Source organism: Nicotiana tabacum, chromosome 17, assembly GCF_000715075.1.
Source record: "Nicotiana tabacum cultivar K326 chromosome 17, ASM71507v2, whole genome shotgun sequence".
NCBI lineage: Eukaryota > Viridiplantae > Streptophyta > Magnoliopsida > Solanales > Solanaceae > Nicotiana > Nicotiana tabacum.
This window is the reverse complement of record NC_134096.1, coordinates 79,816,324-79,840,532: the sequence shown is the minus strand read 5'-3', so window position 1 is coordinate 79,840,532 and position 24,209 is coordinate 79,816,324. Positions and strand designations below refer to the sequence as shown.

General features: G+C 38.2%; 1 protein-coding gene and 1 long non-coding RNA gene across 2 annotated transcripts; one reads left to right on the top strand and one right to left on the bottom strand.

Moving 5' to 3' along the window:
* Positions 1-346: 346 nt before the first annotated feature.
* On the bottom strand, positions 347-21,634 carry LOC142171415 (uncharacterized). Its single transcript, XR_012700979.1, has 3 exons — positions 21,209-21,634; positions 1,701-1,768; positions 347-567 (listed from the first exon to the last, which is right to left on the bottom strand). It is a non-coding gene; the product is annotated as an uncharacterized LOC142171415 (long non-coding RNA).
* Positions 21,635-22,213: 579 nt separating this feature from the next.
* On the top strand, positions 22,214-22,990 carry LOC142171946 (uncharacterized). Its single transcript, XM_075235675.1, has one exon. The coding sequence runs from the start codon at positions 22,214-22,216 to the stop codon at positions 22,988-22,990; it is 777 nt and encodes a 258-aa protein (XP_075091776.1).
* Positions 22,991-24,209: the final 1,219 nt, after the last annotated feature.

The window sequence follows — 24,209 nt, the reverse complement described above, 5'->3', positions numbered from 1 at the left end:
TTTGAGATTTAGCCATTTAGGTAGTTTTGATCAGAGTGGATTGGAATAACTGGATGCTCTTAGCTTGTAAATCATTTGGTTGTTATGGTAATATTCACATATTATTGCCAAAAAGAAAATTTATATATAATTTATATACATCGGCTAAGAGAAGTAAACAATGAATCTAACCGGCTATTTGTGTAAAATTTCCTATATATTTCTTTCATACCTTTTGTCACGACCCAAAATTCGCATTTCGTGATGGCGCCTATATTAATACTAGGCAAGCCGACAATCTCAATAAACCACAATTTCTCTTAAGTTTGAAACATAATATTTAAATTCAATATAAAAATCTCACAAATACTGATATAAGTACACTCTCAAAATCCGGTGTCATTGAGTACATGAGCATCTAAATAATAACAAAGTCTGACTGATAAGAACACTGTCTCAAAATATAGAACAGTACAATAACTGAAAGGAAAGAGAGTCAAGGTCTGCGGACGCCAAGCAGCTACCTTGATAGTCTCCAACAGATAAATCCTCAAATCTGGCAACCGTCATATCCGGAAGTACCTGGATCTGCATACGAGGTGCAGGGTGTAGTATGAGTACAACCAACTCAATAAGTAACAAGACTAACCTTTGGGCTGAAAGTAGTGACGAGCTCAACAGGTACAGTCCAATATAGAAATAATAGTACAAAAATGTAGGCATCCTTTCAAGTTCAACAGTTAAACTCAATACAAGTAAAATAGATCAATTCTGAATGATATGAGGAATATGACATCTCTGTATCTACATGCCAATGTACGTACTGTATGTGATGCACCTCAGTGAAAATCTCTCTCTCTCTCTCTCTCTCTCTCTCTCTCTCTCTCTCTCTCTCTCTCTCTCTCTCTCTCTCTCTCTCTCTCTATATATATATATATATATATATATATATATATATATATATATATATATATATATATATATATATATATTAACTGACAGTCAGTCACTCAGTATTGTATAAGGCCAATCCATCCCAGGGGAAGATCCATCCCCAAATATCAATGATTCAGACAAGATCCATGTCCAGGGAAAATCCATCCCTCAATATAAATGATTCGGGCAAGATCCATGCCCAAGAAAAATCTATCCCTCAATACAAATCAACCGCTCTCACTGTGGGGGTGCAGACTCCGAAGGGGCTCCTTCAGCCCAAAGCGCTATAATAGCCAGATCCAGGCATAAGTAAATAAAATATGTTGCGGCGGGCAACCCGATCCCATAAATATCACTCAAAATCTCCAATCTCTCGGGATCTCAATGACATGAAATCAACCCGACATGATGATATGATGTATCAATGAATGACAACAGAGATTGGGATATGATATGCAATGATAGATGTGACTGAGTACACAATTGTAAATTTAATCAAATAATTCAACAACAACACGACCATGTGGGTCCCAAAATATCGGCACGTAGCCTAAACATGATCTTTAACATGAGTCTCGGCTCAATTTCCTCTAACACGTGGAGGATATGCGAATAATGACATGATTCTCTAATTATACAACTTCACAAAATTTATTTAAGTCTCAATTTCTATGGTGCACGCCCACACGGCCGTCACCTAGCATGTGTGTTACCTACAAACAAATCACATAACATGTATACTCAGGGTTCATACCCTCAGAACCAAGTTTAAAAGTATTACTTACCTCAAACCGTGTAATTCTTTATTCCAATATGCTCTTGCCTCATGAATCGGCCTCCGAATGCCTCGAATCTAGTCACAGTTAATTCGATTCAGTCAATACAAATTATAGAAATTAATTTCATATGAAAATACTAATTTTCCAACAAAATCCAAAATTCCACTCAAAAATACACCAATGGGGCCCACATCGCGGAACCCGATAAAAGTTACAAAATATGAATGCCCAATCAACTACGAGTCCAACCATACCAAAATTACTAAATTTCGATAACAATTCGGCCCTCAAATCTTCAAATTTGACCAAGAGGGTTTTTAAAATTTTCCAACTTAAATCATCGATTAAATGCTAAAAATAGCAATAGATTCAGGTAACTTGACCAAAATTGAGTTAAGAACACTTACCCCGTTGTTTTTCTTGAAAATCTCCCGAAAATGGCCTCTCCCCGAGCTCCAAATCGTTAAAAATGGAAAATGTCCCATTTTCAGAACTTAAACTCTCTGCCCAGTCATTTCTTCTATGCGATCGCGGACCAAGTCCTGCGATCGCGAAGCACAATTTTTCCACTGCCCAAAAATAACCCTACACGATCGCGGATAATTCTACGCGATCGCGAAGCACAGTTCCACAGACCTACGCAATCGCGGACTTGTCCACGCGATCGCGAAGCACAACCTTGCGTGACCCCTCTCCTACCTCACTTCCTCTACACGAACGCGACATACCTCACGCGTTCGTGATGCGTGAACTACTCCAGCTATTCGATCGCGGTCCTTCCCACGCGATCGCATTAAACAACAACTCAGCATCCCCAATTAAGCCTACGCAATCCCGAATCTGCCCACACGATCGCATAGCACAAGAAATCCACTGCCCAGCTAAGCCTACGCGATCGCAGACCAATTCATGCGATCGCACACAAGGAAACCAGACTTGTGCACCAGAAAAACTTCAGCAAAATACCAAGTCCAAAAATTGATCTGTTAACCATCCGAAACTCACCCGAGGCCCCCGGGGCCTCAACCAAATACACCAAGTCCTAAAATATCATACGAACTTAGTCAAAATCTCAAATCATATCAAACAACGCTAAAAACACGAATCATACCTTTCAAGCCAAATAAAACTAAGAAATTCCAACTTCTACATTCGATGCCGAAACCTATCAAATCAAGTCCGATTGACCTCAAATTTTGCACACAAGTCATAAATAACATAACATACCTATTCCAATTTCTAGAATCGGATTCCGATTCCGATATCAAAAAGTCAACTCCCTAGTCAAATTTTCAAACTTAAATTTCTATTTTAGCCATTTCAAGCCTAATTTAACTACGGACTTCCAAATAATTTTTCGGATACACTCTTAAGTCCAAAATCACCATACAGAGCTATTGGAATCATCAAAATTCTATTCCGGAGTCGTTTATACATAAGTCAACATCCGGCCAACTATTTTCACTTAAGCTTTCATCTTTGAGACTTAGTATTTCAATTCATTTCGAAACCTCACCGGACCCGAACCAATTACCCCGGCAAGTCACATAACAAATGTAAAGCACAAATTAAGCAGTAAATGGGGGAACGGGGTTGTAATATTCAAAACGACCAGCCGGGTAGTTATATTCTCCCCCTATTAAACAAACGTTCGTCCTCGAACGGGTTTAGAATCATACCTGGAGCCTCAAATAGGTATGGATATTTGCTCCGCATCTCCCCTCAGTCTCCTAAGTAGATTCTCCGACTAGCTGGCCTCTCCACTATACTTTCATTGAAGCTACATTCTTTGATCTCAACTTTCAAACCTACCGGTCTAAAATGGCTACCGGCCCCACATCATAAGTCGAATTACCATCCAATTGCATTGTACTGAAACCCAAAACATGAAACGGATCTCCGATATACTTCCGGAGCACAGATTCATGAAGCACTGGATGAACACCCGATAGGTTAGGCGGTAATGCAAGTTTATAAGCTACCTTTCCAATCTTCTTAAGTATTTCAAGAGGCCCAATATACCTAGGACTCAACTTGCCCTTCTTCCCGAATCTCATAATACCCTTCATAGGCGAAACTCGGAGTAGTGCCTTCTCTCCTACCATGTAAGCAACACCCGGTCGGCATAACTGTTCTGTCTAGACTGCCCCGTGCGGAGTCTATCCTAAATCAATTTAAACTTCTCCAAAGCATCCTAAACCAAATCAGTACCCAATGGCCTAGCCTCACCCGGCTCAAACCAACCCACTGGAGACCGACACCATCTCCCATATAAAGCCTCATATGGAGCCATTTGAATGCTCGATTGGTAGTTGTTATTATAGGCAAACTCTGCAAGTGGCAGAAACTGATCCCAAGAACTCCCAAAATCTATAACACAAGCGCGTAACATATCTTCAAATATCTGAATAGTGCGCTCGAATTGTGTGTCTGTCTGAGGGTGAAATGATGTACTCAACTGTACCTGTGTGCCTAACTTTTGATGTACTGCCCTCCAAAATTGTGATGTAAACTGCGTGCCCCGATCTGAAATGATGGACACTGGCACACCGTAAAGGCAAATAATTTCGCGGATATAAATCTCACCCAACTGCTCCGAAGAATAAGTAGTACCAACTGAAATAAAATGCGCAGACTCAGTTAATCGATAAACAATCACCCAAACAACATCAAACTTCCTCAAAGTCCATGGGAGTCCAACTATGAAGTCCATGGCAATATGCTCCCACTTCAACTCCAGAATTCCAAGTCTCTGAAGCAATCCGCCCGGTCTCTGATATTCGTACTTCACCTGTTGACAATTTAAACACCGATCTACATACCCAACTATATTTTTCTTTATTTTTCTCCACCAATAGTGCTGCCTCATATCCTGGTACATCTTAGCGGCATCCGGATGAAAGGAATACCGCGAACTGCAGGATTCTTCAAGAATCAATTCACGCAGCCCATCTACATTTGGAATACAAATCCGACCCTGCATTCTCAACATCCCATCATCTCCAATAATAGCATCTTTGGCATCGTCGTGCTGAACTTTGTCCTTCAGGACAAGTAAATGGGGATCATCATATTGGCTCTCTCTGATGCAGTCATATAAGGAAGACCGAGAAATCACACAGGCTAGAACCCGACTGGGCTACGAAATATCTAATCTCACGAACTGGTTAGCCAAGGCCTGAACATCAACTGCAAGAGGCCTCTCACCAACATGAATGAATGCAAGGCTACCCATACTCTCCGCCTTTCTGCTCAAGGCATCGGCCACCACACTGGCCTTCCTGTGATGATATAGAATAGTAATATTATAATCCTTTAGCAACTCTAACCATCTCCGCTGCCTCAAATTTAGATCCTTCTGTTTGATTACGTGCTGAAGGCTCCGATGATCTATAAAGGCCTTACAAGACACACCATAGAGATAGTGCCTCCAAATCTTCAATGGATGAACAATGACTACCAATTCTAAATCATGGACAAGGTAGTTCTTTTCATGTGTCTTCAACTGGCGCAAAGCATAAGCAATCACTCTACCCTACTGCATTAAGACACACCCAATATCGATCCGAGAAGCATCACAATACACTATATAAGAGCCTGAAGCTGACGGTAAAACTAGAACTGCAGTTGTGGTCAAGGAAGTCTTAAGCTTCTGAAATCTCTCTTCACATTTATCTGACCACCTGAATGTAGCACCTTTCTAGCTCAATTTTGTCATAGGCGCCGCAATAGATGAATGTAACGACCCGACTTGTCATTTTGAACAATTATGCTCATTTAAACTATTTGAAGTCTTGAATATCTTCATATGATATATTATGACGTGTGTGAATCGTCGGTTTTGATTTTTAAGTATTTCGGGATTAGTTCGAAAGAATGAATTTCATGTTGGAAGCTTAAATGAAAATGGTTGATTGGAGTTTGACTTTTGTGCAAATGACTCTAGAATGGAGTTTTGATGGTTCCAATAGCTTCGTATGGTGATTTCGAACTTAGGAGTGTGTCTGGATATTTATTTTGAAGTCTGTAGTTGAATTTGGCTTGAAATGGCGAAAGTAAGAAATTGAAGGTTTGGAAGTTTGACCGGAAGTTGACTTTTATGATATTGAGTTCGGATTGTGATTCTGGAAATTTTGGTAGTTTTGTTATGTCATTTATGACTTGTACGCAAAATTTGAGTTCATTCCGGATTGTTTTGGCACATTTCGACAAAAGATATAGAATTTGGAAAATTTATAAGTTCGATTCAAGGTGCAATTTGTAATTTCTACGTTGTTATATGTGATTTGAGGCCTCGAGTAGGTTTGTAATATGTTTTGAGACTTGTTGGTATATTCGGACCGGGTCCCGAGGGGCTCGGGTGAGTTTCAGGGTGGTTTCAGACCATTTCTAGGCCATTTCTAGTTGCTGATTGTTGGCTACAGGGGTGTACAGTGCGATAGCGTGGACCTGGCCGCGATAGTAAAGAGAAAAATAGGATAAAATGGAACTCTTCATCGCGATCGCGGAAGCCTTCACGCGATCACATAGAATAAAATCTCTGCTGCACTGACCCGACTTTGGAAGCTTATATCTCGCAATCTATAAGGAATTTGGAGATGATCCAAAAATAAAAGTTATAGTTCTTGATGTCTAGTTTTCAGAAAGGCAAACCATTTGTCATTTGGTATTTTTTACAAAAACCTATGACCATTACACTAGAGGCTGTTCGGAAGAGTTGGACAAGGCTGTTGGAAATTTGTTCATCGCGATCGCGGGGGAATGGCCACGATCACATAGAGTAAAACATGTGCGGGAAAATATTGTGCTTTGCGATCGCGAAGCATTTTCTGCGATCGCATAGGGTAAATGACTGGGCAGCAGAACTTAAGTTCTGAAAATGAGCTATTTTTGACGATTTGGAGCTCGGGGAGAGGTGATTTTCGGAAAATTTTTAAGGAAAACATCGGGGTAAGAGTTCTTAACTCAATTTTGGTCAAGTTACCCGAATCTATTTCTATTTTTAGCATTTAATTGGTGATTTAAGTTAAAAAAATTTAAAAACCCTCTTGGTTAAATTTGAAGATTTGAGGGCCGAATTGTTATCGGAATTTAATAATTTTGGTATGGTTGGACTTGTGGTTGAATGTGCATTCATATTTTGTAATATTTGTCGGGTCTTGAGATGTGGCCCCCATTGGTGTATTTTTGAGTGGAATTTCGGATTTTGTTGGAAAAATTAGTATTTTCATATGGAATTAATTGTGACTAGGTTCGAGGCGATCGGAGGCCGATTCGTGAGGCAAGGGCATATTGGAATAAATAATTACACAGTTTGAGATGAGTAACACTTCTAAACTTGGTTTTGAGGGTATAAACCCTGATTATACGTGTTATGTGATTTGTTTGGAGGTGACGCACATGCTAGGTGACTGACGTGTGGGCGTGCACCATAGAAATTGCGACTTAAATAATTTATGTGGAGTTGTATAATTAGAGAATCATGTCATTATCCGCATATCCTCCACGTGTTAGAGGAGATTGAGCTGAGGCTCATGTTAAAGATCATGTTTAGGCTACGTGCCGATATTTCGGGACCCATATAGTCGTGTTGCTATTGAATTATTTGATTAAATTTACAATTTTGTACTCAAACACATCTATCATTGCATATCATATCTCAGTCTCTATTGTCATTCATTGATACATCATGTCGGGTTGATTCTTATGTCATTGAGAGCCCGAGAGTCTGGAGATTTTGAGTGATATTTATGGGATCGGGCTGCACGCCGCAACATATTTTATTTATTTATGCCTGGATCTGGCTATTATAATGCTTGGGCTGAAGGAGCCCCTTTGGAGTTTGCACCCCCCACAGTGAGCGCGGTTGATTTATATTGTGGGATGGATTTTACCTGGGCATGGATCTTTCCCCAAGCATTTATATTGAGGGATGGATCTTTCCTGGATATGAATCTTGCCCAAATCATTTACATTTGGGAATGGATCTTCCCCAAAGTGTATAAATTTTGTATAATATTTGTACATAACCTACATAATGTGTATATATATATATATATATATATATATATATATATATATATATATATATATATATATATATATATATATATATATATATATATATATATATATATATGATGGATCTTCCTTGAGTTGGATTGGCCATATACAATACTGAGTGATTAAGTATCTTGAGATTTTGAGTATGCGAGATTTTCACTGAGGTGCATCACATACAATACGTACATTGGCATGTAGATACAGAGATGTCATATTCCTCATATAATTCAGAATTGATCTATTTTACTTGTATTGGGTTTAACTGTTGAACTTGAAAGGATGCCTACATTTCTACACCGTACACCTCATGTGCAGATCCAGGTACTTCCGGATATGGCGGTTGCCAGATTTGAGGATTTATCTGTTGGAGACTATCACAGTAGCTGTTTGGCGTCCGCAGACCTTGACTCTCTTTCCTTTCAGTTATTGTACTGTTCTATATTTTTAGTCAGTGTTCTTATTAGTCAGACTTTGTTATTATTTAGATGCTCATGTACTCAATGACACCGGGTTTTGGGAGTGTACTTATATCAGTATTTGTGAGATTTTTATATTGAATTTAAATATTATATTTCAAACTTAAGAGAAATTATGGTTTATTGAGATTGTCGGCTTGCCTAGTATTGAGACAGGGGCTTTCACGACATGCAGATTTTGGGTCGTGATAAGTCGGTATCAGAGCTCTAGGTTCATAGGTTCTATAAGTCATGAGCAAGTGTCTAGTAGAGTCTTGCGGATCGGTATGATGAGGTCCATACTTATCTTCAAGAGGCTACAGGGCATTTTAGGATAAACTTCTCATCTTTTTTTTCTTATCGTGCGACATTGATTCGGCTTGAAGTGTACCTCTTTGAATTCATTCCACTCATTCGTGTGCGCATGTGAGTGCTCGGTATCAGTTGTGCATCGCCGACTTGTGATTCCATGAATGAGGTTCGAGATGGGTATTCTGTGTATTAGGTGATGGGCCAGTCTGGAGGACTTGATGCCAGGTTTAGACCGCATCTTAGGCTCGGTAGCTTCAGTTGTGTGAACTTGTACATTTGGACTCATATGTCCGGTAGTGTCCCTATGAGTGGAATTTATGGCTCGATGAGCGGTGGAATGACTAAATGATGAGTATGATGCGACCGCAGGATGTGTTCAGATGGTTTATGTAACGATTCGACCGATCGTTTTGAGCCCTAGCGCGTCGTTAGGCAGTTTAAGGCCATAAGTAGCTTCACTTCAGGTATTATGACTTGTGCGCGTGGTCGGAATTGAATTTTGGAAAATTCGGAGTTGATTTGGAAAGAAAACTCTCATTTCGGAAGCTTTAAGTAGGAAGAATTGACTAAGGTTTGATTTTTGAGTAAAAGACCTCAGAATTGGGATCGGAAGGTTCCAACATGTTCGTATGATGATTTTGGACTTAGGCGTATGTCCGGATCGGGTTTTGGATGACCCAGGAGCGTTTCAGCGCCTATTATGGAAGGTTGGCATTTTGGAAGAATTTCATAAATTTGGGTTGAAGTATATTTCAATGTTATTGATGTCCGTTTGTTATTTCGAGTTTGGGAATAGCTCCGTATGGTGATTCTGGTATTGGGAGCGCGTCCGGATGTGGATTTGGAGGTCCGTAGGTCATTTCGGGGTCATTTGGAAAAAAGTTATAAATTTGAAGGTTTTTGATAAGTTTGACCAGGAGTGGACTTTTTGATATCGGTTGTCGGATTCCGATTCCGAAAGTTATAGTAGGTCCGTAATGTCGAATGTGACTTGTGTGCAAAATTTGAGGCCAATCGGACGTGATTTGATAGGTTTCGGCATAAAATATAGAAGTTTGAAGTTCTAAAGTTCACCAAGCTTGATTTGGGGTGCGATTCATGGTTTTGATATGGTTTGAGGTGATTTGAGGCCTTGAGAAGGTGTGTGTTATGTTATGGGACTGGTTCGTGTGATTGGACGGGATCCCGGGGGGCCTCGGGTGTGTTTCGAGGTGGTTTTGGACCAAATTGGAATGATTTGCTGGTGCTGATTGCTGCTATCTGGTTTCCTTCTTCGCGAACGCGAAGGGATTCATGCATTCGCGAAGGAGACTTATGGGGGCTGCTGGATTTGCCCATCGCGAACGCGATGGAAGAGACGTGAACACGGAGCTGAGGTTGTGGAAGCCTACGTGAATGTGGGTAGGCGCACGCGAACACGAACGTGAACGCGAAGAGGAAATGAGTTTGGGGGCCTGCCAGGCGTTAAGCCTTCGCGAACGCGGCTTGAGGCCTGCGAACGCAAAGGGTAGGGAGTCACCAGGTTCACGAACGCAGCCATTGGGTCGCGAATGCGTAGAGGAAATGTGGATGCAGTGTGTTTAGCCTTTGCGATCGCGATGGCATTCCCGCGATCGCGAAGAAGGGCGGGCCTGGGCAGATTGATTTTAATGCGAGGTTTGGCTCATCCCCTCTCATTTTTCACTTGGGTGGGCGATTTTTGGAGCTTTTGAAGAGGAAACTTTCATCATTTATGTCAAGGTAAGTGATTCCCACCTATTTCAAGTTAAATACTTGGATTATATATAGATTTTAACATGGAAATTCATGGAAAAATTGTGGAAAATTTGGGGTTTTGGTAGAAAACCTAGAAATTGGTATTTTTGGATTTTGACCAATAATTTGGGTATGGAATTGAGAATAAATCATATATTTGAGTTCGTAATATTATGGATAATGTTTATCTTCTAAAATTTTCGGAATCCGGGCACGTGGGCCCGAGGGTTGCTTTATCGGCTTTTTGAGTGGAGTTGAGAATTTGTCTAAATTGATTTGTTATGAGTATTAGAGTATATTTTTATTGGTTTGCACATTGTTTGACAAGTTTTGGAGCGTCGTGCATCGATTTGAGGTGTTAGAGGGCTTTGGAGCCGGTTATGGAATTTTGGAGCGGGGTAAGTCTCCTGTCTAACTCTGTGAGGGGAAAATTACCCCTAGGTGTAGTATATTGATGTGTGCTACTTGTTGTGGGGGATACGCACGCGTGAGGTGACGAGAGCCCGTACGTAGTTGCATTCATGTTATTGTCCGCGTAGGCTTAGGTTCATATCATGCTATAGTTGTACTATTTGAGCAGCCTCTCGCCTATTAAATTCTTCTGTTTTACATTACTACTTGAGACTAGACTTGCTATTGTAGAGACTTCATGAGTTTATGATTAGTCACCGAAAAATTTTACTCCTCTTACGACATGTTTTCGTGATATATATGTTTCATTGAAAGGTTTTTGTTAAAGAAATTACAACTCACACGTTTATTCGTGAGTGGGGTCAAGGACCTATCAAAGCTCCTTATTCTAATGGGATCGGGCCGTTCGCCTCGGCAGTTTAATAGATGCATTTATGGTTCGTGTCATTCGACCCTCGGCAGTGAACAGTTTAATATTTATGTTGGATCGGGCCGCATGCCTCGGCATTTCTATAAAATATCCTCATGGAATCGTGCGTAATATTTGGCAATAAGCTAGTGTATCTGTGAGTCCTTCCTGATTTGAAGTATAACGACCCATTTTGGTGAGGTCTACTATATATTTAGATATATGATCCGGTTGAGGAGGAAATTTGCTAATTGAGAGCTTGAGCCTATTGTATAAAGGAGAATTGTACCACAAATTTATACTTGTTTATTTCATTTATTTACTCTGCCTCATATTTGTTCACCTCCTTACTGTACCTGATATTATTGGATCACTAGTGAGTGTCGATGTTGACCCCTCGTCATTACTCCTCCGGGGTTAGGCTAGATACTTACTGGGTACACGTTGATTTACGTACTCATACTACACTTGCTGTATATTTTTTTTTGTGCAGGTACTTTTATGTTCGATGGTCCTTTGGGTACGGAGGCACGGATGATGCGGGGACTTGCCGCGAGCTGCATTTCAGGTTATGATCCGCAGCCAGCAGAGTCTCCTACAGGGTTATTTGTATTTTTCTTGTCTAATTTATAATCCGGACAGATGATGTATTTTATTTTACTTTCTAGTTGATGCTCATGCACTTGTGACACCGGGTCTTGGGGGTACTTATAAGTTGTTCAGTATTGTAATTGGGAAAATATTATCATTTACTATGTAAATTTTATTTCTGATTATTTAATTGAAGGAAAATTTTGATTTCAAAATACAAAAATGAATAATCGAGTTAATCAACTATTGTTGGCTTGCCTGGCAGCGGTGTTAGGAACCATCACGACCATTAATGGATTTTGGGTCGTGACAGTTTGAATGTGACGAGAAGAGTTTTTCGAGATGTAAAAAGGGTCATTAGGTGCTTGATTTCTGTTTTGATTTGATGTATAGTCTCGAGTTATGAGTGTGTTGAAGGATCTTTCACATTGTTAAATTATGGGACAAATTAAATTCTCATGTCTTGTTAATGAGTTTGAACTCAGAAAGATTAAGTGATTGCGTAGTAATTGTGACTGAGAAAGGGTATTGCAAAATCCCAATTTGAGTCTAAGTAGGTGGGTTATCTCCTGCAGAGTAATCTACGTAGGTGTGTTCCTCATAATGTTGTGTGGAGAGTTTCTTTTCTACCAGTGGAGTGTATGTGTTGAGATTGGAATTTGAATTTGGGTGATAAAGTTTACTTGACTGTCAAGAGAATAAATGCGAGTTTAGCGGATGATTGAGGTATTTTATGGTTGGTGTTGCATGAGCTTGAGAAGAATTTTCGTTGAACTGACTGCAGTATCATGGCAGTAATACGGTATGTGTATTGTGAGTTATCAGATGTTTTATTCTACGGTTTTGAGCCAAGTGGGGGAGCCTGCTATTGATGATTTTATTTCATGGTGATGTGTTAAATACTAGTGTTGGGTTTGAGGCATAATTGTGGACCCGTTATGACTTACGGAGGTTGCGATCGAGGATGACTCGAGCAAGAAAATTCTTGGATACGGGTTATATTATACTTTATGAGTATAAACATAAAATCATGGAATGAGTGAGTTGTTATTTGTGAGGGATGTAGTGCGCACGGAGTATGAATTTATTTGGTGGTGTTAAGGCAGGGTTACTTCTTTGGGTGTTGTTGTGCTAATGGGGCATGTGTCTTTCGGCCTGTTTGGGTGGTGCAATTTAGATTTGAGCAAAATGGGTGACTCTCGAAAAGGTTCTAATAGGTTCGAGATTTATATATAGCAATTGAGAATTTTTCCGGACTTGTGTATGGATAGAATCTGAGATTTGCATTTGGTGGTGCCGGGACTTGCGGTAATTCTGTATGACTATGGAATCTGCATTCTAAGTATAAGAAAGGTAAAAAGAATAATTTTAAATTCACATAAGGTATTTTCAGGGTGGGTGTTTCGGTTGTGGTATTTATGGGGGTAATTATGATGTGGTGAGACTTTACAGATATTTTGGTAGCAATATTCTTCGGTTTGGTGACATGCGTGGCTTGGTCGAGTTAAAGGAATTCAATTCTGATAGCTTGGTTATGTGCAAATGGATTTCAAAGTGTTCTTGATGGTTTCTACCATGGTTTGAGCCGGATATTGTCTACCGGTATGGGGAACGTGTTGTGTATTGTGATTTTCTCCTGGAAGGAAGCAAGAGGAAGGTTTCTAACTAACTGGGTATGTAATTTGCTGGTGACTCAGAGTTGATAATGAGATTCTCGTACTTTTCACATGATAGCATGATAGATGTGGTATGTTGTGCGGGGTTAAGATTTACATGTACAAGATGACAACTCAGTCTTGAAGGGAAGGTCACGAATTTTGGACAGAATGGTCAGTTTCAGATATTTAGATGAATGTTATAATTGCTCGCTAATACCTAAGAAGGGTGCACATTTCAGAAGGCGCATTGTGTTCTGACTTACGGATGTTCATCGGTATTACAGTATTCACATGGTTGGTAGACTGCTGATATTCGATTTTTTGCTATGTGGCACAGAACAATTATAGAAGTATTCCTCGTGGGATAAGCGTGCATGAAGGATGTGTTAGTCATTCGAGTGCTTGAGTTGTGATCAGTTACAGTGGTTCATGTGTTCTATAAATTTGGGAAATGGGAGTTCTCAGAAGCAAATTGTTTTGGGACCGCGGACTGTGAAGATGTGGCCAAGGTAACTAGATAATAGTACGTGTTATGGTTAAGTCACTGGGGACTTTTTAGAGGGCTATTTATCCATGCTTGGATTGCGTTTAGGCTACAATAAGCCTAGAATTGACTGTTAAGCTTTAAGCTATGATGTTTCTCATATCTGTAACATTGCGTAAGCTATTTGAGCCATGTTTGAGGCTACATAGGGGTTAAAATTTCTGAACGAACTTGATAAATGCCTCAGTGATGAAAGGTTTTCGATTTGAGCTACGATAACACACTTTGTACATGCCTACACTTTAGCATGTCATTTATACCAGTCCAGGAACATGAAAATATTATCTCACTCATCATATACATGTATAACTATTTAAATGCTCCCATATGATATGTTGTACTAGAGGCCTGGGACTATACCGAGCGGATTATGTTATTGGCATGTGAGTTGTCTGTGCAGATCCATATATTGATATTATTGGCACGTGAGTTTTCCATACGAGTCCAGATATTGATACTATAGCACATGAGTTGTCCGTGCGGGTGATGTTAATGTGATCTCTAGGAGAGCTGGTTACCGTTATTAGATTCGCGTGTCTTGGTTCTACTATATATGATGAGCTCATAGCATTGCGGTTGTGGTGATGCTTGTTGAACTTGCGAAACGACTCTCTTCTTTGAGATATTTCCTATTTTTGGGTGCACGAATTGCACAATTATGGCTTGAGTTATATTGGTGTGGTATGTCTGTAGAATAGTTGTGTTTGATAATATAAGGTCATTGGACCTAGAATGGGTACTATCAGGTTTGATTACAACGTGTTGGAAGAATAAATTAGAATTCGGCTTAAACAATTGGCTATGGTACTTGTTGAACGAGGGAAAGCTCTGTGACCTATTAATCTACTATCGAATTTGATTACGGTATATTTGGGAGAATAATACAGGCAGTGTACGAAGGTTTTGGAACGAGGTTATGTGGAATGTGGGGTTTAATACTAGTACTTGGTTGGTTTGGAGTAGTTACTGTGACCGGGAATGGTGTTGCGCGCATGAGAGTTATGTAGTATGTTATATGATTATATCTGGGGTTATGGTTATGGTTTGATATAGCTTGTTCAGACTTATACAGTGTGAAGATGTGAGATTCGGGTCTTGAAAAGAAATTCTGAATATTAGAAATTGAATTCCAAGGTTTACGGACTAAGATTTAAGTAATGATCTTCAATTATGTTTTGTTGTCAGGCCTATATGGAATAGGGTGGCGTGGGATCACCCCCGGGTATGTGCGTGGTAAGGTGGAATAGTGATTTAAGGGCTTAGGAACAACTCTTGGTACGTTCGAGGACAAACATATGTTTAAGTGGGGGAGAATATAACGACTCGACTTGTCATTTTGAATATTCATGCTCTTTTAAACTATTTTAAGTCTTGAATAGCTTCATATGATGTATTATGACGTGTGTGAATCATCGGTTTTGATTTTTAGGTGTTTCAGGATTAGTTTGAAAGAATAAATTTCATGTTGGAAGCTTAAATGGAAAGGATTGACCGAAATTTGACTTTTGTACAAACGACTCCGGAATTGAGTTTTGATGATTTCAATAGCTCCGTATGGTGATTTCGGACTTAGGAGTGTGTCTGGATATTTATTTTGAAGTCCGTAGTTGAATTTGACTTGAAATGATGAAAGTAAGAAATTGAAGGTTTGGAAGTTTGACTGGAAGTTGACTTTTATGATATTGAGTCTGGATTGTGATTTTGAAAATTTTAGTAGTTTTGTTATGTCATTTATGACTTGTATGCAAAATTTGAGTTCATTCCGTATTGTTTTGGCACGTTTCGACACAAGATATAGAATTTGGAAAATTTATAAGTTCGATTCGAGGTGCAATTTATAATTTCGACATTGTTATATGTGATTTGAGGCCTTGAGTAGGTCTGTAATATGTTTTGAGACTTATTGGTATGTTCGGACGGTGTCCCGAGGGGCTCGGGTGAGTTTCGGGGTGGTTTTGGACCATTTCTAGTTGCTGGTTTTTGGCTACAGTGGTGTACAAAGCGATAGCATGGACCTGGCCGCGATAGTGAAGAGAAAAATAGGAAAAAATAGAACTGTGCATCGCGATAGCGGAGGCTTTCACGTGATCGCATAGAATAAAATCTCTGCTGCACTGACCCGACTTTCAAAGCTTATATCTCGCAATCTATAAAGAATTTGAAAATGATCCAAAAATAAAAGTTATAGCCCTTGGTGTCTAGTTTTTAGAAAGGTAAACCATTTATCATTTGGAGTTTTTTTTTACAGAAACCTATGGCCATTATACTAGAGGCTGTCCGAAAGAGTTGGACAAGTTTGTTGGAAATTTGTTCATCGCGATCGCGGGGGAATAGCCGTGATCGCATAGAGTAAAAAATGTGCTGGAAATTTTTGTGCTTCGCGATCGCGAAGCATTTTCCGCGATCGCATAGGGTAAATGACTGGGCAACAGAACTTAAGTTCTGAAAAAGAGCCATTTTTGATGATTTGGAGCTCGAGGAGAGGTGATGTTCTGGGTATTTTCAAGAAAAACATCAGGGTAAGAGTTCTTAACTCAATTTTGGTCAAGTTACCCGAATCTATTACTATTTTTTGCATTTAATCGGTGATTTAAGTTGAAAAATTTTAAAAACCCTCTTAGTTAAATTTGAAGATTTGAGGGCCAAATTATTATCGGAATTTAGTAATTTTGATATGGTTGGACTAGTGGTTGAATGGGCATTCATATTTTGTAACTTTTGTCGGGTTCCGAGATGTGGGCCCCACTAACGTATTTTTGAGTGGAATTTCGGATTTAGTTGGAAAATTAGTATTTTCATATGGAATTAATTCCTATAATTTGTATTGACTGAATCGAATTAATTGTGACTAGATTCGAGGCATTCAGAGGCCGATTCGCGAGGCAAGGGAATATTGGAATAGAGAATTGCACGGTTTGAGGTAAGTAACATTTCTAAACTTGGTGATGAGGTTATAAACCCCAAAAATACGTGTTATATGATTTGTTTGGAGATGACGCATATGCTAGGTGACAGGCGTGCGGGCGTGCACCATTGATAGAAATTGTGACTTAATTGATTCTGTAGAGTTGCATAATCAAATAATCATGCCATTATCCACATATCCTCCACATATTAAAGGAATTGAGCTGAGACTCATGTTAAAGATCATGTTTAGGCTACGTGCCGATATTTTCGGGGCCCACATAGGTCTTATTGCTATTGAATTACTCGTTTAAATTTATAATTTTGTACTCAGTCACATCTATCATTTGCATATCATATCTTAGTCTCTGTTGCCATTCATTGATACATCATATCATCATGTCGGGCCGATTTCATGACATTGTGAGCCCGAGAGACTGGATAGATTATTGACTGAGTGAGCCCGATGGCCGGATTATGAGTGATATTTATGGGATCGGGCTGCACGCCGTAACATATTTTTATTTATTTATGCCTGGATCTGGATTATTATAGCGCTTGGGCTAAAGGAGCCCCTCCGAAGTCTGCACCCCCCACAGTGAGCACAATTTTCTTTATTGCATTTACATTTAGGATGGATCTTCCCTAAGCATTTACATTTGGGCATGGATCTTGACTAAGCATTTACATTTGGGATGGATCTTCCCTAAGCATTTATATTTGGGCATGGTCTTGCCTAAGCATTTATATTTGGGATGGATCTTCCCTAAGCATTTACATTTGGGATGAATCTTCCCTAAGCATTTACATTTGGGATGAATCTTCCCTATTACACATGGGCATGAATCTTGCCTAATTATTTATATTGAGGAATGGATCTTCCCTGGGCTGGATTGGCCCTACACAATACTTATTATTATTATTATTATTATTATTATATATATATATATATATATATATATATATATATATATATATATATATATATATATATATATATATATATATATATATATATATATATATATATATATTTGGGATGGATCTTCCCTGGGCTAGATTGGCCATATACAGTATTGAGTGACTGTGCGCGAGTTGTCATTTATATTTGGGCTGGATCTGCCCTGTACAGTGACGACTGACTGAGTGTGCTGAATATTAAGTGTGATGAGTGGAGATGCGAGACAGTGAGATTGAGTACTCTGAGAGTGTGAGTACATGAGTTCATCATTGTGCTACATTGCATACTTGATATGTAGGCATAAAGAAGTATCTTTCCTCATGCCATCTGATAATGAAACTTATTATTTGTCGTTAAAGTTTTTAAGAAAAATCACAGATTTCAGACTTACTCATATTTTCGGTAATTTTCGGCAAAAGATTTGAATTTTACTGTTATACTTGAAAAGAAAATGTTTATTTTCCGGAATTGTATACGAGTTGAGCATTTCATTATTGAGTTATTACTTGTGCTGCTTTAAATTGTATTGTTATGAGATGTTATTGGTTATTGGTGTGGACTCTGACCTTGGTACAAACTCATCACTACTTTCAACCTAAGGTTAGGTTTGTTACTTATTGAGTACATGTGGTCGGTTGTACTCATACTACACTTATGTACCTTGCATGCAGATTTTGGATGTTGATGCTGCTGTACATGGCGGGAGCTAGCATTGAAGATGTACCTGCGATCAGTCACAACTGCCTCTTGTTCTAGGTAGCTTTAGAATTTAAATATGTTCATATATATTTCAAACATATGACGTATTTTTATTTCACACCAGCTTTGTAAATTCTAATCTTAGAAGCTCATGATTTGTACTACCAGTCCTTGGGGAGTATATTAAAGTCAATTAAAGATTAATTGAATCAGATTGTTGTTATTTGGCTTACCTAGCGGGTGAGGTTATGTGCCATCACGGCTAGTTAGATTTTGGATCGTGACAAGTTTGCCCATAACCACATCTCTGGTCATAATAGTTGTTCATAATTAATTCCAACGTCCTCAATTAACCTCATATTAATCAAACCCTCATTTTAAATTTTTGCAATACTGACAACAATTTACCCGAATTAACGAGTCATATTTAACGACACCTGGGCACTAACCTTTTAGGCTAAAACTCAATAATTACAGCACAAATATGGCTAAATATGCATAGAAACACATAAAAGAATTATCAAATAAGCCTAGCAGGCATGACTCCCTATTAGTACTATAGTACAAATTAAATTTCACAAAGAGAGAATTTAAAACACATGAATTTAACCACAAGGATCTCATCCTGATATAACTTCCATTGCGGCACGTAGTCCGGGTTAAACATATCAAATCACAATAAACCGCGAGGATCCCATCCTCAATTCTGAATCACGAGTATTTTGCACATTGTGCAGACTGAAATTTTTCAACTTTCGCCAATTTACGTCGAAACGACCTATTCCAATTTTCAGAATCGGATTTCAACCCTGATATCAAAAAGTCAACTCCCCAGTCATATTTTCAAATATAAATTTCTATTTTAGCCATTTCAAGCCTAATTTAACTACAGACTTCCAAATAATTTTTCGGATACACTCCTAAATCCAAAATCACCATATAGAACTATTGGAATCATCAAAACTCTATTCCGGAGTCGTTACACAAAAGTCGACATCTGGACAACTATTTCCACTTAAGCTTTCATCTTTGAGACTAAGTGTCTCAATTCATTTCGAAACCTCACCGAACCCGAACCAATTACCCCGGCAAGTCACATAACAACTGTAAAGTACAAATTAAACAATAAATGGGGGAATGGGGATGTAATACTCAAAACGACCGGACGGGTCGTTACACCTTTTTTTAGCTTAGACGTGAAAAGGGAGAAAAGAGGAAAATATTCTTTTTCTTGTATTGTATTTGGTATTTGAAACCATGGTCCGCTCTCTCAAAAATCTCAAATTAAAATAAGAATATATATTAATTAATTATGATTGAATGATAAATTTAGTTAAAAAATATTGTGAATTTATTTATTTTGTATAACACCAATAGCTATATCTTTTCCCTATTAAAACTACACTTTAAAAACAACCTTTGATCCTACCGTAGTTATTTTCTTATTTCTTCTATTACTAAAGTGAATTTGACCTTTTTTTTTAATTGGAGATTTTAAGTTCGAGTTTAAGAATGTAGAAACTCTTAATAAAAATACTCTCTTTAGTGGCTCTAAATGATGTGAATTCAATTATGGTGCAATACAACAACTAACAACAACAATAATAACAATTCAGTATAATTTTACATGTGGGCCGTGAGAAAAGTAGTGTGTATGCAGACCTTACCCCTACATGGGGATATGGTGCAATATTGATTATAATTAAATCTTTTTGGTTGTCAAATGTAAACATTAGTTTATAAATCTAATCTCTTTTTGTTCTTTCTTTTATTAAAATTTAAGATTGTAGTATAATAATTGTAACATGACATTCATCTGTACGTACAAAGATTATTTTTGACTAAATAGGAAAGTTGCAGAATTCAAACTGTGTTCTCTTTTCTAGTCACGACCTATCTGTCCCCTAAAGAACAAAAAGAAGGGAAATCTTGAACTAAATCCTAGTCATTATCTTTTGGCATGTTCATGAGTGGAGTGACTAGGACTGAATTTGGAAGATCCCACTCAATTTGTGCTCGTTTACTTTTCTTCCCATTATAAGTTGTCAAGTTCTAGTGTCATTTTTAAGGTCAGTCAAAATCGTTCAGTAATTCACTCGAGGCCACAAGATTTAGGACTCTTGTCATCTTCTTAAGCAGTAGCTTTCCTTCTTTAAAATGACTGAATTCACCCAATCAGGAGAAAGTAGATGACAGAAAGTAGTACTATCTATTACTGTAACTACTTATGTGCAAGCGCTAAAATTAAAACTATATATTCAGTTTTATATGGTTGTTTTCTCTATCTTTCCTGCCAAAGTATGTGTAGTTCTTCCAAAAGTAAAGAAAGATGACTCGACCCTTCAGGTTCACAACAGTCAGATAAGGTTCCCTTGTGATATTGAAGTGAAAATTTATCTTTAATTTCAGTCATGAGTGTGAAAAATTAAAGTCATGAGTGGCTAAAATTATCTTTTTCAGCTTACTCCATTTGATATTTACTTTATTTCTTATTACAGCATCAGTTTTCAAGTTCGATAGCACCCAATTGCGTTTCCTTGAATATTTTTACAAATATCATGTAGTAATATTTTAAGCTCTCCAGTCTTCATGGCTGTAGCTCTAGTGCATTGTTCTAAAGTATAATATGCATGTACAGAGTACTAAACAGAACAAAACCAAGAAAATAAAGTATTGGTTTGTCCACCAAATAGAAATATCAACAAAAATGTACAGAGAGAAAGAGGTGAGGAAAAATAAAATTTAAACAAACCTGAACCACTGAGACCAGTTATCCATATAACACAACCTCTTTGCTGAAGCAACTCCAGTCTGCAAAAAAGAGATTAAAGTAGAGATTCTGCAGGTACTTGTTTATTCTGCAGGTACTTGTTTAAGTACGTAGGGATTCCTCTGGACACAAAGACGCTTACAATGGTACAATGGTACCCCCATATTGAGAAGATAGTGGCAAGAATATCTTCATGGACTGCAAAAAAGTTATCTTGTACAGGCAGGCTTCAACTGGTGTAGACAGTTTTGTTTGTGTTGACAATATTGGGCCTCAGCCGCATTAACATTTGATTTGAAGACATACCCGGCCCATTTGTATAGTTACTGGCCCAGTTGTATTAAGTGGCCCATCTGTATTTTTTATTTGGGTATATTGTATATGTGTAACCAGAAGTTTCTAAACACAGTTGAGATCAATTCATTTTTCTTTCTTTCGGATATTTCCACGCCTCCTTTTCTCTCTCTCTCTCTCTCTCTCTCTCTCTCTCTCTCTCTCTCTTTCTCTCAGATTAGGTTTCATATTCTTCTCACTTCTCTCTCAGTTATGGGTTAATCTGTCCACATTAACATGGTATCAGAGCCTAGAATCGATCGATTCTAACTTCGCTCTGTCGATTGATGGTAGATTTGTAAAATTTTGTCATAATCTCAGCAATAATTTTTTTTGGGTTCGATTTTTCTGTGAATTGTTTTTGAGCGATTTAGCCTCGATACAAGTTCTCCTTGTTATGCGATGGTTTAGCAGGAACTTCTTATGATATTTCTGAGGTAAAATTTTGGTGGTTCGAGATCTATGTTCTCTCGTGGTTCGAGGTCTACCGATTGGATGTATGTTGCTGTATTTTTCGGTTAATTTCAAGGCTTTACTTCTTTAGGTTGTAAAGAAAGACGATAATCTCTATTATTAACCATTGTTCACGCTGAGTGTCGACAAATTCTGTCAGTTGCTTACATTTTGTGAAATATACCTAATTAGGGTTTTACCATGGGTAGTCCTGATGTTAGCTCAACTTCTACTGCTGATGGGTTTGATGACTTTACTGTTCCCCCTTCTCACTTATTTTATGTTCATTCCTCGGATAATCCAGGTACTCATCTGGTATCCCCACCTTTTGATGGTAGTGGTTTCGTTATTTGGCGTAAAAACATGTTGACTGCATTGTTTGCTAAAAACAAGTTAGGTCTTATAACTGGTAGAGTCCCAAAGCCCCAATTCCATTCCCCATACTATCAGTTTTGGGAACGATGTAATGACATGGTCATTGCATGGATAACAAATTCATTGTCTAGAGATATAGCCAATAGTTTGATGTGTTTTGATAATACCAGGGATATGTGGGCTGATATTAATAAAAGGTTTGGTACCTCAAATGGCTCCAAATATATTCAAATTCAGAGGGAAGTTAGTGTTACATCTAAGGGATCTTTGGACATTGCCACTTATTTCACCAAACTAAGGGGTCTTTGGGATGAACTTAGTACTGCATATGTAGGACCAGTTTGTTCTTGTGGAGCTTTGCCTAAATTCATTGAAGAACAAAAAATCTACCAATTTCTTAGTGGGTTAAATGAGTCCTACTCTACATACAAAAGCAATATCCTGATGATGCCATCTCTCCCTTCTTTGAGCAAAGCCTATTTCATGCTTCAACATGATGAGAAGCAAAAAGAAACTTCTGCTCCTCTTCCCAGCTTCTCTAATGATTCTGCTTCGTTCAATGTTTCAACTGGACATATGAATAATCATAAGGCTTTCCATTAACGGGTACAATTTGACTCAAAAAGAGGTTCTACTTCCACCTCAAATCTTTCTTGTAAGTATTGTAAGAAGACTGGACACACTGTTGATAAGTGCTACAAGCTCCATGGCTTTCCCCCTGACTTCAAATTTACCAAGAACAAGAGGTCTGCTGCACGTGTTTAGTCTGAGGCTCCTCTTCCAGATTTTGTCCCTTCCAGCCATGGTCCTTCTGAAGTTCCTGGTCATGGATTCAGTAAAGAACAATATCAACACCTTATGAATTTGTTCCAGCAAGTTCACACCTCTCATGCCTTCCACCATGAGAATAATGTTGTTGACAATATTGGTTTTGCAAATTTTGCATGTGTGTACAATCACCCTGAAGTACATTCTAGTTCTTTTCATGCATGTGTTGTTTCAACTTTAGGTTTAAACCCTTGGATCATAGATTCTGGTGCTACCAATCACATGACACCACATAAACATCTTCTACACAATATTCAACCATTAGTTTCTCCTTTTCTGATAACTTTACCAAATAGATATAAAGTTAAAGTTATATCTACTAGATCTTTAGTCCTTAGAACAGATATGATATCACATAATGTTCTTTTAGTTCCTTCTTTTCTTTTTAACTTTATTTCTGTGCACAAATTGCTTCTTCAGTTTCAATGTCTTGCAGTCTTCAGCACTTCTACTTGTATTTTACAGGGCCTTTCTCTGAGGAGGCCTCTGAAAATTGGTAAGGCTGTAAATGGACTGTACTTCTTGCATCCAGCTGATCCACAACTTTCTACTCCTGTTCCTTGTTGTGTTTCTAATTCTGTTCATAGTAGTGTTTCTGCTCCTGTTTTCAATTCTTCTGAAACTTCTGTAATTCATAGTTCCACTTGTAATCCACCTACTGTTGCTAATAAAAGTGATTTGTTTTGGCATCAAAGGTTGGGTCATATTCCTTTTGCCAGAATGAAATCTATTTCTTTCTTGTCTGATAAAATTTCATCTAAACAACCATTCTTATGCACTATTTGTCCTATGACTAGACAACATAGATTACCATTTCATGATAGTACTATCCATTCATATGTTCCTTTTCAACTTGTTCATATTGATATTTGGGATCCTTACAATACCTCCACTTACAATGGCTTTAGATATTTTCTGACTCTAGTTGATGACTTTACTAGAGTGACATGGACTCACCTTTTATCTTGTAAAAGTAATGCTCTTTCAATCCTTA